This window comes from Triturus cristatus, chromosome 11 (assembly GCF_964204655.1).
Source record: "Triturus cristatus chromosome 11, aTriCri1.1, whole genome shotgun sequence".
Taxonomy (NCBI): domain Eukaryota; kingdom Metazoa; phylum Chordata; class Amphibia; order Caudata; family Salamandridae; genus Triturus; species Triturus cristatus.
This window is the reverse complement of record NC_140594.1, coordinates 368,088,139-368,105,082: the sequence shown is the minus strand read 5'-3', so window position 1 is coordinate 368,105,082 and position 16,944 is coordinate 368,088,139. Positions and strand designations below refer to the sequence as shown.

General features: G+C 44.4%; 1 protein-coding gene across 1 annotated transcript in view; it reads right to left on the bottom strand.

The window, feature by feature from the left end:
* KCNIP3 (potassium voltage-gated channel interacting protein 3) overlaps nucleotides 1-16,303 on the bottom strand; it is a 592,826-nt gene extending 576,523 nt beyond the window's left edge. The window contains exon 1 of the mRNA XM_085634140.1: nucleotides 16,213-16,303. Within this exon, the coding sequence (XP_085490266.1) occupies nucleotides 16,213-16,218 (6 nt within the window). The 5' untranslated portion in view covers nucleotides 16,219-16,303. The remainder of the gene's footprint in view (nucleotides 1-16,212) is intronic.
* Nucleotides 16,304-16,944: the final 641 nt, after the last annotated feature.

Below are 16,944 nucleotides of genomic sequence, written 5' to 3'. Positions count from 1 at the left end.
AGTAGGCAAAGGACTAGTTTGCAAAGGACCAGCAAACACTTTTACAAAATTCTGCAAGATACCAGTTAGCAACTCTCAAGGGCACACGCAGGTAAAAAGACCTGCTTCCCAATGTAAATGGTATCGCTTCCACCACTGGCAGTCCCCCACATCTCAGTATGCAGACAGCAGCCACACCTGGTAAAAGGAGGGTGCTCATTGTTCCAGGGGCAGCTCGTCTATAATGGCGGAGGAGCATCACCCCACTGGTCAGAGTGAGTCACAGAAAAATAAAAGGATAATACCATAATATTTAATTTTGTTGTGACTGGCTCTGGCCGGCATGCCTGTGTACGGCGGAGCCGGCCGGGCCATGACAGGGAGGAGTGGTGGGCACTTAGAAATGCGCATGCAAGTTTGGCCGGCGGTCTTAGGCTGGCCAAACAGACAAGCGCACTTCTATTTCTCCAATCCACTTGTGTTCACATGCTGGTTGGAGAAAAGCTGAGGACTGGAAGGTTGTATGTTGGAACAACAAGTTCCTCAACAAGGACTCCTTAAACCACACTGTCTGTACTATGACCGTGTCTCAACCACGATTTTTTACCACACATTCTTTTAACACAAATTTCAGTGATAAATGAATGCATGGTAAACCCACCCCTAAAATTTAAACCAACCCCTTCCCACTGCCTAAAAACTACCCCGTACCTCCCCACCTCCCACCCCCTGAAAACGTACACTTACATGAATCCCCCAACCTCCTAAAAATTAATACAAACCCCTCCTACCCCCTTAAAACTAACACACACCCTTTCCACTCCCTAAAAACGAACACAAACCCCTCCCATCTCCTAAAAACGATCCCGACCCCCACCCCTAAAAACTAACACCAACCCTCCCACGCCCTAAAAAAACTAACACCAACCCCCTCACCCCCTAAAAACAAACACGAACCCCCACCCCTTAAAACCTACCTCGACCCACTCCCACCCCCCCAGCCCTCCTCCCTCACGCACCCACTTGCCTTATGCTGAAGCCACCACTGCACTGTTCACTCCTCTATACCACAAAGCCTCACTCTGGGTCTCAGTCCATGACACAAAAATACTTCTAGTGCACATGCACAATCGTTGCGTGTTGATGTTAGGGTCAAAAAGCTATAACTTGCCACAATGAACTTTATTCCAGCTGCGCACTCTCCAGAGCCATGCAGGAAGACTTTCTCCAGTCCAAGGATGGCCATTTTTTTAGGTCTCGCCTGACCCAGCGCATGCGCTGGTCTGGCGAGACATATTGAGAGGGCTCCAAAAAGTGCTACCAGGCCAGCCTAGAGCTACAGTGCATGTGCGCGGGCGCGCACGCCACTTTTACCGCGATTACTTTCACTTTAGCGGCCACACGTCTGCTTTGATGTTTGATCGCGATTACTTTCACTTTCGCGGCCGCTTTGCATAGCCAATAGGTCTCACTTTTGGGACCTTATAAGTGTTTAGTTATGCAACTGTTGCATGGCTAAACACTTATAAGGTCCCAAAGGCGAGACCTATTGGCTATGCCAATGCTTGTTTTCATCTGAAGTGAGGTCGACATCATGGCTAGTTCGGAGGTGTGAGACTGTGCCAGCACAAGAGGCAGGACAACACCTGGTGAATTTATGTGTGTGTAAATCTGTGAAGGCTCCCTGCTTTCATCCAGCAGTAATGGATTTAAATCTAGCACTAGCCTATTTATACTATAAGTCACCAATTGTAGAGTGAGACTTTGAGAGCAATATGCTCACTGAGTAGGAGCCAGGCGGACATCCTTGTGTCATTGGGAGCTGGAAGCTCAGCGCTGTATCAGATGGACTCATGCCAGGTATGAGTAGCTCAGGCAGCTCTGTTTTTACTTTCCAGCAGGGCTTTAAGTGGGCCGGGTCTCTCCGGGTCTGAGCACCAGCAGTTTTTTAAAGGAGGCCTTGAAACGCGTCTCTATCGGGCTCTGTTTTGTGCCCTGGCACAGGCGGTCTGTTTTTTCCAGTCTGCTGTCGCTGCAGTCCGGCAAAAAGTGCCAGGGCACAAAACAGAGCCCGATAGACATCCGTTTCGAGACAGCAGGCACATCAATGTGCGCTGCTCACACTGCTCAATTCTCACTAGTGGAGAAGTTACGGCATGACGTCATGCCAGGTGAGCGTTGAAGGGGAAGGGAAAACCTTTAAAGAGAGTCATTTTCTCTCTGGATTTCCCTTCTCTTTTTAAAACTCAGGAGCAGCAACATTGTTGTAGTGTCAGTCACCAGGGCTTTAAGTGGAACTTTTCAATATTATTTACAAGCCATAGTTGCTGCCAATTGATCGTATGCAACTAACAACCATGGACAAAGCCAATAGTGCCGACTTGTTAAAGGTATGATGTTTCTTGTATCATATATGTGGATGCAATGATAGAAACAGCAAAATACACTATGCGAAGCACAGATTTTTAGGTGTTTTTAAGCCACGCCCTTAATTACATTGGCCATGCCCCTTTGAGACCCCCCCCAGTTTTTTCATCCCACTTAAAGCCCAGCTTTACAGTATGGTCTTTGTGGTCCTGCACTCATAACGGAGAAAACCAAAAGGTAAGAATGCGCTGTACATAGGAGCCAGTAGCAAGAGCATTCAGAGACTACAATGTATTCAGAATGCGGCGGCCCGCCTAGTCCTGATGCTCCCTAGAAGAACCTCTTCCAAGAATTCCCGAGCTACTCTACACAGGCTCCCGTGAAGGAGAGAAGTCTTTTTAAGGCTCTATGCATTAGTCAACGTATCCTGCTGGGAAAGGGTCCGAATCACCTACATAACCTACTGTCCCCCTACACACCTACCAGGACCTTACGATCCTGGGGGTCGGGACAGGTTCAAATCCCAGTAATTAAAAGATTGAGAAGGGGGGGAGGGGGGGGGGGGGGGGGGAGGTCGATCCTTTCGCTAACTAGCCGCTAAACAGTGGAACGCTCTTCCCCAGGATCTCCGGATGGAACAATCTGAAAACCTATTCCGGAAAAAATTAAAGACATGGCTCTTTCAGATATAGAGCCACTAATCAGCCTGCCCAGTGTTAGTACTACCGAAAGCACCAAGGGCCGCAGCGCGGGGACACACTAGCTAGTATAACCAGGCGCTTTACAAGATTTTTTTATTATTATTATTATTAAAAGTACCAATAAGTTAAAAAAAAAGGAAAGGACTGCATAAACTGTTCAAACACTGCAAACGGGACTGCTTCTGTGCACGCATAATTTTTTTAAAGAATGTCACAAACAACAAGTCATATGCCCATGATCACAATATTTGATGAAATGAGGACGCAATGATTAAATACCTAAATCATATAGCAAAGCAACCTTCCCCAGAAATCGTCAATACCACTGCCATTTCACTTGTGGGGATTATTTGGAAATTCATCAAGCAAAAGCTAAAAACATTGTTGATCCTTTAATCATGTGTGAGTATTCTTTGGTTTGTTTAGGTCTCGCCTGACCCAGCGCATGCGCTGGTCTGGCGAGACTTTTTGAGAGGGCTCCAAAAAGTGCTACCAGACCAGCCTAGAGCTACAGTGCATGTGCGCAGGCGGGCTTTTCCGCCATTACTTTCACTTTCGCGGCCGCACGGCCGCTTTGATGTTGATCGCGATCGCTTTCGCTTCATTGCATTCTTCTTTGGTTCCCTCTTTCCACACTGCTTTATTTCTTTCTTTCCTTCTATCTTTCTTCCTCGCATTCTTCATTCCTTTGCCGCCTCTAACTTTCACTCCAATTTTCATAATTTCTCTTTCTCCCTGTCACTGTTCGGCTTCTTAAGCACACCTTTGCCCCCATTCTACAGCTGTGTGACGATACATTTTTGTCTTGCAATATTTATTAGCAACTGCACAAACTAAAAGATAACATCTTACATAAAAATTATTTTATTTACCTCAGTGGAACCCCCTCTGAAGATCGTTTGCTAGTATTTCGCTACCCCTGCTGTTAAAATACAATTCTACCTTTTAGCAGAATGAATCGGGCACGAAAAGCGAGATTCAAACTAAGTAAGCGTTTAGTGCGTTTTTTTTTCTTTTACTGTCCCTCCAAGGAGTCCTTTGCCGCGGTTGAGAATTTCCTAATCGGATTAGTTTACCCAACCATGCACACGTTGACCTAAAATTAATTTAAAGCTCAGTTTCCCCCACCCTTTGATTGTTCTCTTGGTCTGAGGAGTAAACAGTTCATGCACAGGCATGTTTCTGTGTACGGAAAGGCTGACTATTATGTTTCGTTTTTATTGGTTCATTCATGGCATTGTGATTGCATGGCCTGTCTTTTAACTTCCACCTCCTTCTGGAAATGCAAACAAGTGGGGGCCCAAGGTGAGGGGATTCATTTACAGAGGTGCCTCTTGGCAATGTAAACAGCTAGGAACTGCCTTTTTTTTTTTATTTCAAGATAGATATTACTGATGTTTTACCTGAGTAAAGTACAGAGACAGTAAAGATATACAGAGGAATAAAAAACAAGCATTGGCATAGCTAATAGGTCTTGCCTTTGGGACCTTATAAGTGTTTAGCCATGCAACACTTGATGTTGTTGCACCAAGGGTATTGTGCTGGAGAACTAAACACTTATAAGGTCCCAAAGGCGAGTCCTATTGGCTATGCCAATGCTTGTTGTAATTGGCTACTGAGCACTTTTTCGGTGGCATTCATTTAATGGGTGAAACACCGAAATATGAAAGTGCAGTGGTGTTGTTCAACTGCAGGCTGTGTTGCATTTGGACCATGAGGTAATAAAGCGCTTTTCACGGAGCAACATACATATGGCTTGGCTGACATTAACTTCGATCTACAACTGATTTTGTGTGTTTTACAGTTTGCCCAAATAAACAAGCCTTAACAAAGCCAAAAAGTCTGGCCTTGGTAAGCTGGTATGAGGGTTAAATTGTTTCTAAAGCATAAACCACCAAAATTAAATAGGACAAAAATGCAACCTTCTAAAACATCAGTCATATGCTTGTGGTAAAAAAAAAACGTTAAATTAAAAAATAACCACCGTGTAAACTCTTTATACTTTTAATATCGTAATACAGTCAGTTTCTGGTAGGCAGGAGGACTTAGAACAGGAACCTTTTTTAGTTTTAATGCACACCACAGAGGCGCACCAGTGGAATATAATATTCATATTGGTGGAAAGGAAAGATTCTATTGGCTTTTAATAACTGTAACCTCAAGGCGTGGTTTGAACACCCAAGGATGGAAAAAAATGAAAAAAGATAAAGACTGGAAAGAACAAAAGCATTTGCAAAGTAATGTATTGGCCACCAGCCAAAACTATTTTTCCAATGCAGATCAGTGTGCGGAATTAGGTGGCCCCCCACTCGCAGGCACACGATTTTTCATTATAAATGCCTCCAATATACCGTAGACTTGATTACATGCCATCGTGAATACTCTGATTGCCAAAGGGTATGCCATGACTGCTAGTGTGTAATCTACTGTTACAAGGTATAGGTCTTAAACATGTCTTTAAAGTGCATGTGTTAAAGAACGAGGCACTAATGAACCGACTCTTAATTGAGGCCGCTAAATCTCTCTCTCCCATTGCTAGATATAGTAATTCCTCAGATTTCTGCACCTTAATAATTTAACACCTGTCTGACGAATCTCCACAAAACGTTGCAACTCTATTGTGCCCGATACAATGGCAGAGGATGTAAAGTTTTGCAGTGTTTGGGGAAGAGGATGCAAAGATAAAAGGGGGGTACCAAAATATGTTTTGACACCCCCATGCATTTTACATAGACTTTTTGTATTAAACGTAGTATAAAAATGACTAAATGGATTTACATGAAGTTTGGCAGGATTAGACATTACGGTGCACAGATGATCCGAGTAGGTATTTTTTAAGTTATAAGCCATTTTAACTAAGTGATAACTGTTGTCACTGTATTTTTGCATCTTGATAGGGTGGGGAGCTTGTGCTTTCCAGTGACTGCGGGAGAGAAGCACTGAGTCGGCTGTCGGTGTTGGTGGCAGGAACTGCTATGTTTTTTTAAACAAGTCTTTAAGTGATTGGCTAATGACTGTCTTTACAAAAGTTAAAGGCAACCATATTGTTTTTAGGTACAGTTGCATTTGTTCTCCATTACACCTTCGGACCTAAGTAAGTATTAGGTTAGGTATTTTTCCCCTACCTATTACCACTTTAGTAAAGTGGCAATAGACAGGGAAAGATATTCATACGTTTCTACATATTTTTTTTTAAAAACACAGAGTAGACTGGAGCGTTATAGAATACATCGGCATACAGTATAATATAGCAGAGTGTAGTGGCATAGAGTGGAGTGGCGTGTTTTAATTGAAACAGACGTAGCATGAAAGTGTGTGAATGGATATAAATTTTATGTGGCAGGAATATACATTATGAGGTGTAAATCTCGAATGTTGGTAGTATATGCAAGTAGTGTTAATGGTATAAGTTTTAAAAAGCGAAGTTATATATGGTGCTGCAGTACACTATGGCAGGTTCACAGTATAGCGCGGTACATGGGGATGAAAAGCCAGTATGTGAGTGGCTAATGGCTGTATTTACCAAAGGTAAAAGGCAGCAATGTCATTTTTATTACAGTTTTGCTGTGTTCTGCAGTTTTTGTTTCACCGTGTTCTGGGTTAGGGCGCCTTTGATATAGATAAGTATTGGGTTTTATTGTTGATCACTACCTATTACCATTTAAGTGGTAATAGGTAGAGAATTTTATTTATCATTTTCTATACATATTTTTAGCAGTTTTTAATTAGTGTGGCTATTCGTAGGTATTAACGTGCTACGCTGTAAACTTTTAGTGCATATTTAAATATATTAAAACTAGAAAATAGACTTTAGTACACTATATTTGGAAAATATAGTGTATTACTGTGTTTTTTTTTAAATGTGTGCGTGTTTATTTATTTATTTCGGTACCATAATACTCCTGAGGTAGTACCGAGATACTCCGTATTCTTAATTTAAATATATATATATATATATATATATATATATATATATATATATATATATATATATATATATATATATATATATATATATATATATATATATATATATATATATATATATATATATATATAGAGAGAGAGGTGTGGCTCACTAGTGTGGAGAGGTGTGGCTCACTAGTTAGAGGCGGCAGACCCGTAAGCAGAGAATCGGCCAGGGACCAGGGTTCAATTCCCGACGCGGCAGGGTCGTGGACCAGGGTCAAAACGGACTCGATAATTCTCGCCTCGGTACCTACTCTAACCAGGAACACACTTGGCAACTCTGGGCATTAAGCTTGCCTCATCTCTACAACGGCCCCCCACAGACGCCGGGGATGCCTGGTTTCACCTTGGAGATACCCAGAAAGGGACCATCTCACAGGGATAGCCAGGACGGGTTCCCCAGCGGTCTACAGCGCCGGGACACCCCGTTGCTGGGGTAGCTGTGCGCTTTACAAGTCTACAACATTTAAAATTTAAATTTTATATATATATATATATTTATTTTCACACACACTTGTAAGAAATCTTTCCCTACCTATTAACACTTTACTACCATCGTAATAGGTAGGGGAAATATACCAGATCGAATGCATACCTGGATCTGAAGGTGTAACGCAGAACACAGGCAAACTGTACCTATAAACAACATGGCTGCCTTTAAATTTTGTAAAGGCAGTCATTAGCTAATAATCTAACTACTTGTCATCACTATATACCATGGTACTGCCGTGAAATACGGTAAAATTTCACGAAAATGTAGCAACAACTGATATCACCAAGTTTAAATAGATTATAACAAATACTTTCTCGACTTGCCTGTATTACCCAAAAGGATCGTCTGTGCATGCTGTCCAATCCTGCCAAATTTCATGTAAATCCATTCAGCCCGCTTTCACACTACGGCCAATACAAAAAGTCTACGTAAAATGCATTCAGGTCAAAACATGCTTTATCTTTGCACCCCTTCACCAAACGCTGCAAAACTTTACTTCCTCCGCCAATGTATTGGGTGCAATAGAGCTGCAAAGTTTCACAGAGATTCGTCAAACACGTGCAAAGTTATTAAGGGGCAAACATCTGAGGAATTGTTGTCTCTGGCAGTACCGCCACCCTGTGACAGTGGCTATTGCCACTCTGTGACATATATACACACACAGATTATATATTATTTACTTATAGGTTATAGGATAAGTTGGTTCTTCCCTGCCACATAGTTCCAGTCACCCTGCTTATAGGAGCTTTCAGCCAACCTTTTAATTCGTTGGTCTGTTGCTTTATCACTCATTCTTCATCTGCCCACTACAGCACACAGCAAGGGGCAGTGGATCAGCTCACTGTAGCTATTGGCTAACTTCACTGTGAGTGACCGCTTTCTTCTCTTTCACAAGGAGCACATTATCACACAAAATAGTTCCCTTCAGTGCCAGTGACTACAATAGTAATGTGTGCTTTTGAGAAAAGAGCATATTTATGCTTTAAGCCTGCTTTTTAGTTTTTTATATTGACAAAGACCCAGCAGCTACTCTAATGGTAAAGTTTTACAAAAACCATGAAAAAACTAAACAATCATTGCCAGCGCCATACATCTTGGCTTTGCCAAAACTTGTTTTTATAATACTCTGTGACCTAAAGCTGTCACTGATGCCAGACAGTGTTTTAAAATAAAATGATAATTTAAACTAAACCTTCAAGGGCCCTTTCACTACAATCCAGTCTGGATAATAAGGGTCAGTGCTTACAAGTCACTCCAGCGCTACAAGATCAGCCGGGCATCAGCACTGGTCTCAAGCTTGAGAGGGTCACCATTTGTCATAAGCCACACATGGGTGTCTCACCTTGAGGGCTATGCAAGCTGTATCCTTGTGCTGCTGTTACTGGAAACAGCACTAACTTAATACACAGGCGATATTAAAATACCAGTCTTAATAATAAAATGTATGGAGTGTACAGAAGACACATTATTGGGTGGGGCCCCTCATGACTGTGCAGTCTAGTGGTTGAAAAAATACTCCCGAAAGCCCTCACACACTTCTCTGAGATCTCATGTCACTGAATGAGGTATGGCCATCAGTTTGGTGGTCCAAAGCACTGACTTAAGTTATTGGTCACTATGCATGAATCTCAATACAGTGAAAAGAAAGAGCTACTTGGAATTTAGAGCAGAGGTACTGAGGGTGCGTACCAGCCAAGCATTCGAAAAATATTAAACACACAAAAGGTAATTGGAGAGGGGGAATGCTTGCAAGAAGTCTAACCACTAGCAATCGCTCGGGGTAGCATTCGAATCCATCGTTCTTTTGCCAACCATGCCACCTCAAATTAGACCCAGCCACGTCCAAATCAGTCTTGTGACTGCTACAATAGAAACAGCCCAGCCCAGTCCTCTCTGAACCATAACATAGGCAACCCATGGCTGGTTTGTTTTCGCCTAATTGGGCCCCAGCGGTCAGGTGTAGCTGGGTTCCGGTGGCACAGTGAGAAAGGGATACTTTTTTTTATATAACACTGCACTGATATCGACTGCACAATATCGATAACCAACATATTGTGAAAATAGGCATATGTGGAGGTTAGTAAATCTATACTTCCCTATGTATGCTAGTTGATATGCTAAAGTTGACACAAGTGTAGAGCAGCATTATTGACGCTGATATTTACAAACACAGCAAGGAGTGCCAAGTCAGCAAAAAGGCATTGCCTAGCGCTCTGTTTCGACCCATGATGAGGTGGCGCCTTGAACTTTTACAGGGGTTAGTGTACACAGCATAGATGTAAAGTGGAGTGTAATTGGTCAGAATGCACATGCCAAAGCTTCACTCAAAGAATTTGATTCGGATCAATTTTCTGGAGGCAAAGGAGGGAGGGAGGGACATATGGTTCATGGTCCACGATCAGGCACTCGGTTGAACCTCAACTGAGTGGGACTCTAAAAATGTACTTCCAATCCACCAAACACTGTGGGCGAAGCTCTTCTGCAGTCCAAAACTGCTCCGAGAGGGAGCATGCATGTTTATATTGATCAGGAGGAGCACGGAGAAGTCACAGGCATTGTTTATCTTGCTTCGAAGGTTTCGCTAAACTCGCGCACTCACCTACTTTTTAGGGAAAGAACCCTATAATGTGGTGGATGTGCACAACCGTATGTGCCTGGATTAGCCTATCCCAATTTAGTGATTAAAACAAAAATGTCAACTCTTCTCAGTTTTTTTCCAGTAGAATACAGACACCCCCTATACTCAGCAAATCTGGTAACACTGGAAATCCTAGCATAGATAATAAATAGTCCTACGGACCTATTAGCACTAAACACGAGTTGTTCGTGCATGTACCCTGAGCATTAATAATAAGATGTGCATTTATTAAAAATACTATGGGCCTGATTAGGAGTTTGCTGAATGGAGTAAAGGCAGACAGAGTAGAGGAGGACTTTATGTCCATCACACTGCCTTTACTCTGCCCACCAAATTTAGAGAATGTCCACCGGCCCCACTGACATCTCTATACATCGATAGGAACTGCCATCAAGGTGAACCCTGTCAACAAAGGGAATGTTTGATGGACATTGCCGTCAAATATGACAGCCGACCATCAACTTTTCCAGATTTCTTTTCTATTTATCAAAAACAAATTCCCAAAGTGAGAGTTTGAGAAATAAAAAATGAATGACCCCACGCCATGGGAGTTTTTCCCCCATAGTGTATGTCTTTTTGTTTTTTATTGTCCATCATTGTCATTTATTGTTCCTGTTGGTGACAGACAGTTAAAGATTTTTTTTTTTTTTTAAAGATGTGCGACTGCTCACTTTAAATGGGTTGGTTTACTTCTGATGGCCCTACTCCCTTAGACCATCAGAAGAAAGTTTACAGTAACGGAGTAAATCTTACTTTGTCAACATTAACCCTGACCGTCTGCCGACCTCTAAATCAGCTAAGCCAACACATGTGGAGGAGAGGGTACACCACTGCAACACCAAACTCAGACCCTAAATCTGTTAAAATGTTCTGGCAAATCCTTTACTTAAAATGGGTGTAAAATATGTATATGTTTACAGCTCCTACCCTTCTAAAGCAACACCCATTCAAAGCAGCCCCTGATCCTGCAGCTGGCTCTCCTCATCTTCAGTGTGATCTGACATCTGGCATGTGATGCCTCAAGCCAGATGTGGCTCATCAGTTTCTTCTTTGCATTTGGTCTTTAGGGGCATGGCCTGGTTAGTAAGATTGGAGGGGGGGGGATAGAAGCTTCAGATTTTCCAACAATTAGGCTGGCATGTAATGTTTAAATACATTATAGAACAAACAGGGAGCATGAGAGGGGTCTAAGGGACAGTGAAAAGGGAGAGGAATGCGGATTGGTAGGAGTACTAAGAGAGAACACCCAATATTTTGTAAAATAACCATTATTTTTGAGACATGTCATAAGAGAAAGGGAGAGTGTTGTTGCGTTTTTGTCTGTGTGTATATGTACAAATTTCGGGTGAAATTCGACAGACATCTCACTGTACCACACTGAAAGCACCTGCACACAACCATTTCTCAGAAAAGACATTTTTTAGGGTGAAACACCCCAACCCCACCCCTCCGCCACCGGAAACTACTTTCTTTGGTCATTGTAACTCTGCCTTTATAATGGGAAAAGCAACATCAGAGCGTCACCTCTAGGTTCCAGTGTGCAAAGGCTCCCTCAGGGCTGCACTCAGCGGCTCAATGTGTTACAGGCCACAAGAAATTTGACCACATCACTCCCATCCTGCTAACCCAACAGTGGCTCCCTACAGAAGCTAGAGTTCGATTTTATGCCGCTCGCTTGACGCACAAGGCCCTGCAGGATTCCTCTCCCTCCTGCTTGCCTAACAAACTCTCTGGTGCTCAAAGGGGTCGACACACAGAACCTCCTTTCCTGAAGTCGCCCACATGTAAACAATAACGCTTTGTGAAAAGGTCTTTTCAGGAAAGGGAACACGAATTTGAACCCTCTTCTATGAGCCGCACGACCCCTTGTCATGCCACCTTTAAAAAGAAATAAAATACTCCTATTCCCAAGGTACTTTAGGCAAGGCCTTGATTGATTCTTATATTTTTGTAAAATATTTTGTTTAGGGGCGTGATTTCTTATTAACTGACTCGTTTGACATTTTTACCGTCTCTCCTGTTTTGTTGTTGAACTATTTGCTTATGACAACTGACATGAGCTCTTGATCTCTTGTAAAGCGCCCTAATGTCCAAGGGCCAAGCTACCACTACAGAATAAAAGTATAAATAAATAAATAAATAAATAAAAACTGCAGCCAATGCGCTCTGTTTCCATGTGTACACACACACAGTGGAAAGAAGTCCATCTTTTCATCCTTTGAAAGATGTGCACCTACGGACCCTCCATGTTCATTAACCTAACCAGGGCTTTAAGTGGGCTGGAAAAACTGGGCGGGTTCTCAAAGGGGCGTCGCCATAAGGGCGTGGCTTAAAACATAACCTACAAATCTGTGTTTAGCATAGTGTGCCGTCCAACTGGTATTTTGCTGCTTCTGTCATTGCATCTAGATATATACTACAAGTAATATTACACCTACAACAAGCCAGGACTATTGACTTTGTCAGTGGTTGTTAGTTGCAGAAGTTAAATATGCAGTAGCTATGGCTTTGTTGTATATAATATTGAAAATGCTTCCGTTCTGAAATAATGAGGCTGTGAAAGATCTACAAGGAGTCTCTGTGAAGGTACATCACAGGCTGCGAAGGGTGGTACTGATGCAGAGTTACGATTTATTTTACCCCGAGGATGAGGGCAAAAATGGAGAGCCCGATAGAGACCCGTCTCAGCACCTGCTTCTTAGAACTGCCGGTGCTGAGCATCAGCGGGAGCCACCCCCTTAAAGCCCTGCTCCAAATCACACCTAACAGTGAATCCGGCCCATATGTGTGCGCTCACTCCATCAACACTTGCACGGGCTCATTCCACTCCATATCTGTGCACTCCTTCCATCCGCACATGTATAATATACCGACTCCTTCCATCTCATATGGGTACACTCCTTTCCTCCATACGTGCACAGGTTAGTTCCACCCCAAATCTGTACACTTCTTCCACTCACACGTGTAGCGACTCCTTCCATCCCATATGTGTGAACTCTCTCTATGACAGAGTAACGCGTCCTGTCCATCCATGTGTACAGGGGCGTTCCATCTATACAGGTGTGCACTCCACCTTCTATATGTGTACTGTACATTCGAAATGCGCACCCCTCCATAAACTTGCAGAGACTATTCCCATGCCTCAGATGTGCGGCTCTCGTGCCACACATTTAAAGACCACACCCCATCCACAGGCTGTGCAAATCCCTCTATCAGCGTAGGTAAGATCCCCATCCACGCGTGTACAAATACTTTACACCACAGAGGTGTGTCCTCCCTCCATTCATGTGTACAAATCTCCACACACAGGTGTTCACCCACTCCATAAAAACACAGTGCACAAGTCCTTAATAAGAAAAAAAACTTGGGGTCGGAGGGACTAACCATGTGGGCAGTATGCAATGAACATCATGGAGCGTGACGTTGCACATGGCATCACAGATGGTGGAATCCCAACCCATGAACCTCATAGAAAGTTACATTACAAGAAGTGACATCAGATCTCAAGACCTCACAAATATGTTTAGCAGTACATTTGAGCACATTACAATATTTAACAAATTAGATTTTGCATCAAGGCCGTGACAAAACAGTGAGGCAACCCAACGCAAAATCTGGGCCTCAATTTACACATTTTTTTTAAACTCTGCCCCAAATTTAGCAACAAGGAGAAACATGCTTGATTGGTTGCAAAGGCTGCATTTTAAAATATCTTATGGGGGTTAAGGAACCTGCTGCATGGATCTTTGTCTGCTCAGTAAATCTCAGTGGATAATAACAATGGTAAAATAACTCTGGAGGTTAACGCACTTGCTGGAGAGATCCGTGTTTTGTCTATCTCCAGTTTTGAATTGAAGTAGAATAGAGGGTTAATATGTCTCCTCCTGCAAAGTACATCATGTGAAACACAGATGACAGATTCTTATTTTATGCTGATGGGTAAGTGGGTTACTGATTTTAACACAGAGATCCTTTGGCTACTTGCAGTTCATAATTTGTAACCCTTCTAACATAACAGAGTGAGCTATGAAGGGCATAGGACTCCTACACCTTGTAACCCTCACTGTCTTATGCAACACATCCTGTACATTGGTTTACACACATTATTTATGGTCAATCTATAATGTGTACGTGTGATAAAGAGTGCTCCGACACCCTGGAGTGGGATGAGTAGTGCTAAATAAAACAAAATAGTTGTATTTAAAGTGCCATTTGTGTAAATACTGGGGCAGACCAACACATCTGACACACTTGCAGTGCATACATTTGTCTTATTTACAGGGACCAAACAAAGTCAAAAGCAGGTCTCTCTTAAGTGAAGCCTTTGTTTCCCCTCCATTGCATGTGCAGCTAGGTGTGAGGTTCCAGATAGGTACCAGACAGGATACTCCATCAAAAGGAGGTCCAATGCCTGCTTAATGTTGGCCTTTGTTGTGGGCCCAGCTGAAGGCCACATGCACCTTGCTGCTCGGAATGAAAGCAGACCAGGTGCAGGCACTGCTGAGTGTGTCCCTGTGTCTACGACCAGTTCAGTTCATTTCTGCGGGGCCAAATTTCTCGGCAGGGGAGGCGGCTTCCACCAGGTGAAAAAAGTGGGTAGACGCCATTGACCCTCGACTTGAGCCCTGCATACACATGTGTGAAAGTCCTCTACACCCCACAGGTATGCACCCACGCAATGGGCATGGGTAACGACACCACCCATCCCACTGGTGTGCACCACAAAGTGCCGACAGACTCTTCATCACACATATGTGCAGACACCACCACACCTTCTTCCCCTGCCACACAACTGTGGACTCTCTCCAACTCACATACAGCCCTCCACCCACACGGAAATGCATCTCACCAAAGGGTCTTTCAAATGTGTCCTCTCTATAAACGCAGCAGTGGCCCTAACCCTACCACCGCAGGCGTTCATCCAAGTTCATCCAGGAAGAGGTGTGGCGTCGTGGCCAGGGCGACTGACACCGGAATCTGGGGATCACGGTTTGATCCCCGGTGCCGGAGGCAGATTAGTCCAGCACCATGTGACTCTGGGCAATAGCTCGCTTAATCTTCCCGACGGCACCTAGAGACCCTTATGGGTGATTGTTCGCGCTTTACAAATGTGGATATTATTATTAATTACCTTCAAGGTGCAGACCCCTGTGAGGCACATATGTGCACCTCCCTCTTGCTATCGGTCCATCCATCCATCGCTACCCCAAAGTGTGCACCGCGCTCCATCAGGAGGCTCCCCTTTCATTCTCCAGATGTGCACACTCCCTAGTACCTCCAAACCCCATGGGCGCCTACTTCAGGTGTGCAATCAAACTCAGCTCTTAGGTGCACCTCTTCTCCATCCACAGGTGCGCATTCCACCATCAGGCGTACACACCCCTGCTCCACCCCCACACGTGCATATCAGCTTCACAAGCCTCCTTCATCCTGGAGTGATTTAGCTCCATCACCCGCGGGAGGGTCCTTTCCGTCCCCAGGTGCGCACCCCTCTCCGTCTCCAGGTGCGCACCCCTCTCCGTCCCCAGGTGGGCACCCTTCTCCGTCCCCAGGTGGGCACCCTTCTCCGTCCCCAGGTGGGAACCCTTCTCCGTCCCCAGGTATGTAATTTTTCCTCGCCCAGAGAGAGTACGTACGTCTGGCTATTCCCAGATGCTGCTCCTCGCCACCCACAGGTGTGCACATCGTCTTTTTTTCCATGGGGTTTCCGTGCACACCCCCAAAGAAGGAGGGGGTGCCCCGTTGCCCCAGGAGGTTATCCTTTTAAAAGCCCAGGCTTCCTCCCCCGGAGCCAGCGATACGTACGCCTCACTACCGCCAGGTGCGTAAACCCCGCCATCCTTAGGTGTGTCTCTACCTGGTGCACACCCCTTCTCTCTCCTTATCTGGGGCACACACCTCTTTTCGCCCAGGTGTGCATCACCTCCTAGAGCCCACCACTCCAGCCGCGCGCCCACAATTGAGTGAGAGGCAGTCAACGCGGGACTTGCTATGCGTGCCCACCCCTGTCCTGTCACGCACTCCCTTATCTGTCCCTTGATGACCGTCGAGCGCTCTCTGCTCACCTGCATGGTTGCTCTCTGCAGGACGCCGGCTGATCTCTAGGCTGTGAGAGGAAGGAATGGAATAGACGGAGCACCAGGGCCAGCCCCCTGCTTGGAGGGAATCCCGCCCACCATGCCTCCCCTGAAAGGAGCTGCGTGTTAACCCCTCAACTCCCTGCAGGCGCCAGGCATCGGCTCAGAAACATCTTCCGGAGAGCAGACACGCACGTTTAGGAGTAACGCAGTGAGCTAAAACATGTAATTAGTACCAAAGCTGAGAGGAAATGATGTTTACAAGAAATCTAGGCCCTTTAGTGACGAATTGCTTTTAGACAAACCCTCCGACCACAGCATTCAAATTCTGAGCTGGGTGGCCTTTGCCACCAGGCTGCCTCTGAGGATGTGCAAAGTTGTGTTTTTATTGATATCAGCCATAATGTCAACATGTCAGCTGGGTAGGGCAGCATCGTAACAAAATCAATAACCTGCTCAACACCATCAGTGCACTATAGGGCGACACAGACTGGAATCCTGCTCCGCCTGCCTGTCACCAAGTGCATGGGAGCAGCGGGCAGAACAGGGCTTTACGTGGGATAAAAAACAAGCATTTGCAATGCAATTGGTCTCGCCTTTGGGAGCTTGTAAGTGTTTAGCCATGCAGTATATTATCGCATATTACAGCAATGGACTGTGTGGCAGTAGTTTTTGGCAGTGAACATGGTATTTGAGCTGTTGGAGGTGGTTTGAAGATTA